This window comes from Elephantulus edwardii, unplaced genomic scaffold (genome assembly GCF_000299155.1).
Source record: "Elephantulus edwardii isolate Elephantulus edwardi_28Jun2011 unplaced genomic scaffold, EleEdw1.0 scaffold00222, whole genome shotgun sequence".
Lineage (NCBI taxonomy): Eukaryota > Metazoa > Chordata > Mammalia > Macroscelidea > Macroscelididae > Elephantulus > Elephantulus edwardii.
This window is the reverse complement of record NW_006399972.1, coordinates 1,357,100-1,366,831: the sequence shown is the minus strand read 5'-3', so window position 1 is coordinate 1,366,831 and position 9,732 is coordinate 1,357,100. Positions and strand designations below refer to the sequence as shown.

General features: G+C 39.6%; 1 protein-coding gene across 1 annotated transcript in view; it reads right to left on the bottom strand.

The window, feature by feature from the left end:
• Positions 1-9,732, bottom strand: part of ATP8A1 (ATPase, aminophospholipid transporter (APLT), class I, type 8A, member 1) — a 375,206-nt gene that overhangs the window by 9,714 nt on the left and 355,760 nt on the right. Inside the window, exon 34 of the mRNA XM_006898188.1 lies at positions 9,426-9,518. Within this exon, the coding sequence (XP_006898250.1) occupies positions 9,426-9,518 (93 nt within the window). The remainder of the gene's footprint in view (positions 1-9,425; positions 9,519-9,732) is intronic.

Genomic DNA, 9,732 nt, shown 5'->3' with positions numbered 1-9,732 from the left:
AAAATCTCCATTATAAATGGTTCAGGGTTGTATATATGTTTTTGTTTTGTTTTGCCACAAATCTAAAGGAGAAAAAAAATCGTATATTCCAGAACTTTTTGGAGTACGGAATTGTAGATGCTCTTCTCAAGCCCTAAAGCATGTCCACCCAAAGTTATAGCAAAGATCATGGTTTCCTTCACATGTGAAAAAAAAAGTGTAAGTTTTGCTTTATGAAAACAGCACCCTCTCACCCTTAATGCTAAAGGTAAACTTATTAGACATTAGAAACCTATGAGTTGCATAAATGCATATGTTGTTTTTTAGGTGCAATCAAATGAAATACAACCCTATAAACAACGGATCTGAACTCTGCCCTGCCCTGCATCAACCTCACGATCTCTGATACACTTCAGCCCACTGTTATAGTCCCTGGGTTAATAATCCACCTTGTTGGGAGTTTGTCCTCTTTCTCTGACCCTCCATCTATGTCAGCACGTCATTTTCCAAGGATGCCCCCTCCTGACAACATGCCCACGTGTGTGTGTATGCACACACACCTATAATATGGGCATATATACAAACATGTTATTGTTGACTGCCTTTGAGTTGAGCATGACTCATACCGATCCTATAAACAAAAGGCCTGAAGCCTTTCTATAACTACCAACATTTATCAAAGTTCATAGAATTTCTGGAGGCATGTTGTATAGGAAGTGGATGCCACTCCTGCTTCCAACTATATTTGAAGCACATATGTGTATATTAACATATATACACATACATACATGTGAATAAACATTTACCTTATATTATAAAAGCAGCTTATGAAAGTTTTAGGTATCATATTTGTGATCAGGCTCATTGAAACATTTAAAACTTGTTCATTTTTCTTTCAGCAAACAATGGAAGCTTAATAAATGTGTCATGTTTCTAAGATTGTTTCTAATCCCATATAACCAGGTCACTGAACTTGTGATTGTCTTAGCATGATTTCAATGATTCTATTCTTTACAAAGTTTGAGCACATGCTTCTTTTTAAAGATTTATATCTTCTCATCATCATCAACAAGTAAAAAATTTTTATTCGGTGTTTCTGTAAGTGTCTTCAAAATTTTAGTTAACACATCGCTGCACACTTTTAAATTGACAACTGTGCTTAGAAACACATTAATTAACAAATAAATGCATTAGTACACTTCGTACGAATGATGTTCCTTTTTTTTATTAATGAAAATGTTCAGGAGGGCTATAGCCGTCATTTGCAGCAATGTGTTAGGCAGAACATGAATTCAACCAGCAGAGGAAAGCTGCTTAATGTTAACACTGACTATTAAACCAGTAGATCTATCTATTAAGGGTGTTCTGAGTTGTTTATTTTTGACACACAACTTAAGATCAGATTTCTTAATAGAAAATAAGAAACCAACCAGGACTACAAGGTTTATCTCAATATTCTGGAGTAAGACTTTGGATTTACTCTCAACATTTTAGACATAAATTGGCTTCTACTATAACCTATGTCTCAAAAGCAATACAAAGTGCCGTCAAGTTGAATCAAGGTCTCATAGAGACCTTATGAACAACAGATCTGAACCTTGCCCTGTCTTGCACTATCTTCACAGTCTCAGCCATGCTCAAGTCCAATGTGGTAATTACTGTGCCAATATATCTTGTTGAAGGTCTTCCCTCTTTGCTAACCCTCCACCATTCCCAGCGTCATGACTTGTCCCAACAACTAGCTTCCCCTGACACCATGTCCAAAGTATGTAAGAACAAGTTTCACCAACTTGCCTCTCAGGCGCATCTTGGTTGTATTTCCTCCAAGAAATATTTGTTTCTTTGGCAGTTTATGGTATATTCAATAACTGTTCACCAACACAACTCAAAGGCTCAAAGGTACCAATTTTTCTTTGTTCTTTTGTGTGTATAGCTATATTATCTAATTATTTAGTATATTATTACTGACAACATTGCACTCTAGGACAGATCTTGAAATGGTCTTTTTGATAATGAACTGACAGGCATAAAATAGTGAAGTGTTTGGTGTTAATACCATGTTACTACTGAGATCTAAAGCCTCATGCATTGCCACTGAGTCAGAACTGACTCATAGCTGACCATGCAGCAGAGGCTGTAAAATGCATGGAAGGAGACTGCCCATCTTTCTCCTGTGGAGCAGCTGGTAGACCCAAACCATCGGCCCTTGTTCCTTCTTTGAAATTTGCCATCAGTTTCCTTCTCTAAGATTTCAAAATAACTAGTAATGAAATCACATATGAAAATGTCTTAGTTGCCTTAGAATAAAAACTGTACTAACCTGAAGACTATTTTAGCTATTTAATCTTCTTTCTACAGTCTCTTTGCTCCCCTATATTCTCCCCTATATGTCTCAAAAGCAATTCATGGTGCCTGTCACCTAGCAGGAAGACTTAGGGGAATACAGACTGCCAAAATCTTCCCCAGTAACCAAAGTGCAGCAATGGCAATGTGAAATGCATTAGGAGTTTTGTCTGTCTCATTTAGCTAACAGGAAACTTTCTGTACAATTCTTACAAAAGAGTAAGTATTTTAGGCACATTAGCAGGGCAGCAGCAGGACATTTAGTGGTTTGAGTCCACTAGTCACTCTGTGAGAAAGCTGGGTAGTCCCCCATCCACCCACCCATGAAGATTTACAGCCTTGCAAATCCAATAAAAGGCTAGTAGGCGTTGGAATCTGTCTTAATAGCAGTTCACTATTTTGTGTGGAGGAGTTGGTGGTAACTTAAGTTTGGAACCACTTTTGTTTCCTTTTAGTAAGCTCTCTGATTTATACTTTTCTTAGGAGGAGAGGTTCTTTATATCACAGGCTTATAGAATCTTTAGGATCAAGAAGTTACTTGACATGTGAAACTGATTGATGTATTGTTAAAACTATTTGTATAGTACAGATATATCTTAAATATTACATGAAGAGGCCAAATGTAAAGTTTTTAACATATGAATATGAGAAATTTCTTCCTTAGGACAGAAACAGCAAACTTTTTATGACACTTAGTAATAATTTTAATTAGAATTTTGGGAGATAGAACCCTTGACTGTGTAGTTCATAATAATTATGGACAACATCGACAAGATTGGGAACCCCAGGACACTTAACTGTGTTCATGGGAGACCTCTGCATAGATCAAGACGTAGTTGTATCTTGAATACGACATGGTTTAAAATCAGGAAGGTTATCTGTCAGAACTGTATTTATTTTTTTTTCCAAATGTATTCAATCTGTATGCAGAGACAATCATTCAAGCAGCTGAACCAGATGAAGAAGAATGTGGCACAAGGACTGGAGGAAGACTCATTAACATCCTGTGTTATGCAGATGAAACAATCTTGTTTGTATAAAGTAAAGCAGAAACACTTGCTGCACTATGGCTTACAACTCAACATCAAAAAAACTCCTCCACCAATGTACCAATAGGTGGCATCATGATAAATGAAGAAAATATTCAATTTTACTTGGATTCACAATTAACATCCATGACAGCAGTAGCCCAGAAATCAAAAGATGTGATGCATTTGAAAACTCTGCTGTCAAGGATCTCCAAAGTGCTAAAGATCAAAGAGATCAGTTTAAAGAGTAAGGTAAGCCTGACTTGAGCCATGGTTGTACTATTATCCTTATGCATCTGAGAGTTGGACAATGAATAAGGATGCCAAAGGAGAATAAATGTATTTGAATTGTGGTGGTGAAGAGAATATTGAACATACCATGAACTGCCAAAAAAAGAACAAACACATCTATCTTGGAGGAAGGACAACCAGGGTGCTCCATAAGAAGCAAGGATGGTGAAACTTGGTCTTACATACTTTGGACATATTGTCAGGAGGGGCCAGTCCTCGGAAAAAGACATCAAACTGGGAAAGATGGAGAGTCAAGGAAAGAGAGAATTCTCTCAAGGAGATGGACTGACCCAGTGACTGCAACTTGGGCTTGAAGAGATCATGATGGAACAAGACCATACAAGCTTTAGATCTGCTGTTCACAGGGTTGCTTTGAGTTGTAGTAGACTGGGTGGATGAGAACTAACAGGAGGATCATTACCACATCCTTTTTACAGGCAGACAGAAAGATGGGAAAAAAAACCCCAACCCAACCCCATTTACTGAAGGACTATTTATGTCAGATAATGGGGGGGGGCATTTACTGAAGGACTATTTATGTCAGATAATGGGGGAAATATTGACTGAAGGACTATATCAGATAATGGGGCAGATTTCAATGGGGCAGATCAATGTTGTGATGGAGATGTTTGGATGAAGTGACAAGAACAAAAGAGGGCAGACACTGGAAGAGACTATTAAACATCTTCTGAGTGTTAGGGACCGTGCTGGCTTTTACATCCCTTTGTCACCCTTTCCTTGTTTAAGCTCTGAAGACAGGTATTATTCCCATTATATATGCAGGAGAACTGACGTCAAGAGGTAGAAGTACTTTGTAAAGTCAGCGATAATGCTGTTTTAACTGTTATACTGTTTTACCCTTCACTGACAATCCTTATTCATTGCCTAGATCTCAGATGCATATGAAGTGACTGAAAAGATCATGGCCTGAATCAGGCTGTTGAGTCAGAAACTGACCCATAGCTGACCCTCCCGTGGACTTTCAGAGGCAGTTAATGGCACAGGAGGAGACTGCCCATCTGGTAGCTTCGAATCATGTGCCTTCAGGATTGCAGCACAGCTTCTTAGTACCAGGCCACCAGAACTAAGAAATCTTTATCTAAACTATTTTGCCAGTAATAGTTAATGGTAGTAATGAACAACTGATGCCGTGCAAAGTGAAAGTAATATTCTGGTTAAGGTTCAGTCAACTTACCCAGAATAGTGTGACAGAGAAACAGTGTAACTATTATATTTTTTTCCTTAATAAAACAGTTAAAGGAGATAGAAAAATGAGTGGTTTGGAGCTGACTCAAAGTCTAACTCTGAAAGGCAATAACTTAAGGACTTACCTAAGCCTCCCCTCATCTAGAAAAGAAAGAAGAAATGTGAATGAATGAATGAATAATCTCTCTCTCTCTCAGATCTATATTTGTTCCCATTCCAAAGAAAGGTGATCCAACAAAGTGTGGAAATTATAGAACAATATTACATGCAAGCAAGATTCTGCTGAAGATTATGACTACAACAGCACATCAAAAAAGAACTGCCAGAAATGCAGGCTGGATTTAGAAGGGGTCATGGTACTCAAGATACTGTAGCTAACATTAGATAAAACTTGGCTGAAAGCAGGGAATACTAGAAGAATGTCTATCTGTGTTTCGTTGATTATGCAAAGGCATTTAACTGTGAGGATCACAATAACCTGGCTGACTCTGAGAAGAATGGGAATCCCAGAACACTTGATCATGTTAATGCGAAACCTATACTTGCACAAGAAGGAAGTCGTCAGAACAGAGCAAGCAAACACTGCATGGTTCAAAATTAGGAAGGGTATATGCCAGGGATGTGTGCTATCTCCAAACCTTTTCAACCTGTATGCAGAACAGATTATCCAGGAGGCTGGGCTTTATGAGAGGAAATGTGGCATCAGGTTTGGATGAAGATTCATCAACAATCTGTGTTATGCAGAAGACACAACCTTGCTTGCTGAAACTGAGGAGGACCTGAAGCACTTGCTGCAGAGGATCAAGGACTGCAGCCTTCAACATGAATTGAGGCTGAATATCAAGAAAACAAAGATTCTCATCGGGCCGACTGGCAGCATCATGATGGATGGTGAAGAGATTGAAATTGTTCACAGCTTTAGTTTGCTTGGATCCACAGTCAACACTCTTGGCACCAGCAGCCAGAAACTTAAAAGACATGTTGTGATGGGAAAGTTTTTTTGTCAGAGACCTCTCCAAAGTACTGAAGAGCAATAACGTCACTCTGCGGACTAAGGTGCACCTGATACAGTCCATGGTCTTTGCAGTCACTTGCTATATGTCAGATAGCTGGACAATGACTAGGGATGATAGAAGGAGAATTGATGCCTTTGAGCTGTGGAGTTGGAGAAGAGTATTGAATATACCGTGGACTGCTAAGAAAAAAAATAGGTTTGTCCTGTTGTTGTTATGTGCCGTTGAGATGCTTGAGACTCATAGCGACCCAATGTACAACAGCCCTAAACTCTGCTCTGTCCTGTGCCAATAGCACTGTCTCTGACACACCCACCCCGATTACCCCAGCCACTGAATCAATCCACCTCATAGAAGGCCTTCCCCTCCTGCACTGTCCCTCCACCCTACCAAGCATGATGTCCCTCTCCAAGGACCGGTCCCTCCTTACAACATGTCCAAAGTATGTTAGACGAAGCCTCAGAATCCTTGCCTCCAAGGAGCCACCCGATTTAACCCTCTACAGGGTGAATCTGTTTGTTTTCCTAGCAGTCCATGGTACCCTCAATATTCTCCAGCAACAGCTCAAAGCCATCTATCCTCCATAGTCATTGTCCAATTCTCTGATGCATAACATGTGATTGCAAAGACCATGACCTGTATCAGACGCACCTTAGTCTCCAGAGAGACCCCATTGCTCTTCAGAACTTTCGAAAAGTCCCTAACAGCAGATTTTCCCATTGCAATATGTCTTGATTTCTTGGCTACTGGTGCCAAGAGTGTTGGCTGTGGAGCAATGCAAACTAAAGCTGTGAACAATCTCAATCTCTTAACCATCCATCCTGATGCTGCCAATTGGTCCAGTGGTGAGAATCTTTGTCTTCTTGACAATCCATATTGAAGGCTGCAGTCCTTGACCCTCTGCAACAAGCGCTTCAGGTCCTCCTCAGTTTTAGCAAGCAAGGTTTTGTCATCTGCATAACGCAGACTGTTGATATATCTTCCACCAATCCTGACCCCACATTTCTCCTCATAGAGCCCAGCCTCCCATATAATCTGTTCTGCATACATATGTTCTTTGTCCTAGGGAGGGTTAATCCAGGCTCCTCCTTAAAGGCAAGGGTTCTAAGCTTCATCTGATATACTCTGGACATATTTCAAGGAGACACCAGTCCTTGGAGAAGGACATCATGCTTGGGAGGGTGGACGGACGGTGCAGGAGAGGAAGACCCTCTATGAGCTGGAATGATTCAGTGACTGGGGTAATCGGGGTAGGAGTGTCAGACTGTGAGATTGGCAAGGGACAGAGCAGGGTTCAGGGCTACTGTACATAGGGTCACTATGAGTTGCAGGCGTCTCAATGGCATATATATATGACATATATAGTTTGCTGTTGATTGCTTTCAAGTCAAGAATGACTTATAGTGACCCTATGAACAAAAGATGTGAATTCTGGTCAATAACTATGGTCATTTCTTTAAGTTTCCAGAGGCATGTCCTGTCAAAAACAAGGGTTTTTGGTTATTGCTAGTTGCCACCCAACTGGTTCCAAGTTACTTCTTGTACAAAAGTACAAAACATTACCCAGTCTTGCACTATCTTTATAATCACTAGTATTCTCGATTCTGTTGTGGTAGTTAGAATACACTTTAAAAAAAATTGCAAAGTTTGTAATGTAGTATACATTTTTAAAGTGTCTTTCAATCAAGCAAGATACTGGACAATATCACATTGAGATCCACAGAGATTTTATTGACTCTTTTCTGAAATAGCTGGCCAGGCCCATCTTCTCAGTATGTCTTATGTCTGTATCTCCACTGAAACCTGCCCACCACAGGAAACTCTCCTGCTTTCACATCACAGCCACATCTAAGCCATCACTAACTGGCAAAAGGGTGGTGGACTGGTGGGCTTCAGGACATTAATGAAAGCAGTGCAGGTGAGGTGAGAAATAGAGTATACGGGATGGAGCAAACACCCAAGAAGCACACACTGGTTTGTAATGTGCCCATTTGGCCTAATGAGGGGGAGCGAGAGCTGGCAGCCAAGATTTCAGCATGATTTTCCAGTCTGTTACTTGGTCCACTGTGTCAAACTCAACAATAACTGACAAACTACTGAGGTACCATACATCAGGGCAAAACACGTATCTTTTTCTGTTTGCTTAGACAAGATGTTAGCTGGTTTATGGACTTGTAGTATGTTGTTTATTGTTATGTGCCACTGAGTCACTTGCAACTTATAGCAACCCTATATACAACAGCTCTGAACCCTGCTCTATTCTGAGGGAACCTTAATGTCCCTGACACACCTAACCCCCTTTACCCCAGTCACTGAGTCAATCCATTTCGAGTGGTTTCCTCTCTTGTGCTGCCCCTCCACCCTCTCAAGCATGATGTCCCTCTCCAAGGAATGGTTCCTCCTTTGTGACATGCTCAAAGTATGTCAGACTAAGCTTCAGAATCCTTGCCTGGTTTCACCCTCTCTAGAAAGAATCTCTTTGTTCTCCTAGCAGTCCATGGAATATTCAATAATTAAAGATTTTTTTAAAAGGCAAGTCTCTAGCATGATGTTCTTAATTATATTTTGCTATCAGCTGCTTTTAACTTTTAGTATCTTTTTTTTATAATGCTTTGTAATTTAATGAATTCTATTCACTTTCTAGGGAACTCCAGTGGCTTAGTGATAAGAAGCTCAGGTGCCACTCTAAAAGCACCCAATTTAGAAACACCTGCTGCTCCAGGGGTGAAGGACAGGCATTCTCCTCCTATGCAATTTACCATCTCTGAAAACCTGCTGGAGGGTCAGTTATAACAACAACAACAACAACAACAACAACAACAACAACAACAACAACATCTTCATCATTGACTTTCTATCATTGCTATTTTGGAGACATAGGCAAAAAAAGAGGACTTCGAAGATACAACTTTTTTTCGTATCTAAGTCTAGGTCAGTTCCTAACAATGTAGTGAATTACATTTAATTGTAGAGCTATTTTTCCTAGGAGATACTCCAATTTAGGGTCATTTTTCCTATGGAAAAATTGAATTTTAACTGTTGTTGTGATTCCAGGGTGAAAACTACTGTAAGCTAAATAAAATCTTCCCTCATCACTTGACCATTGAGTTCAATAACACAGTAGCATTGCCATTTAACATATAGCTGACATTCATTAAGCATGAGGCACTATGCTTCAAATGTTTTCTATTTTTTTTAGTTAAGGTTCCTAGTAGTATTTCCATATTATAGATGAGAAAGTTGAGGCTGAGTAGTATTAATAACGTTGGTCAGAGCCCATGTTAGGGTTGTTAGATGCCATCGCATTGACTAGGACTCAACTGACCTCATGCACCCTGCCGTATTTTGCACCATCCTGACCATCTTACATGCTGGAGCCCACAATTACAGTCACAGGCTACCACATGACAAATCTGATTTCAACCTTAATCTCTATTATACAACCTGTAAATGGCCCTGCCAACTCCACGTTAATGCTAGATTCACGCTTTACCACTTCCAACCACCAGTAAAAAACCACATTTTAAATTAACTTGCAAAAGAAGGCATTCAGGGTATTTTTTACCTTTTTCCAAGCACAACTGCTCCTGGGTCTTGGGATTTAGCCTCCAGCTCCTGAACTTCATCTACTAATGTCTTAAAAGCAGTCCTTTTGATACTGCAAAGAAAGGATTTGCATGGAAATACTCTCGTGAGAACGTAAGACGTTACAAAACCACTATCTGATTTCCTAAGCATAACAAACCAGAATATAACGAATGGGTTTTCAAGAGAATAAATATAAAAATTAGTCATTTTGAACACTCAGACAATCACATAAATATAGTCATAAAACAAATGGCTGAGGTTTATAATATTAAACTTCCTATAAA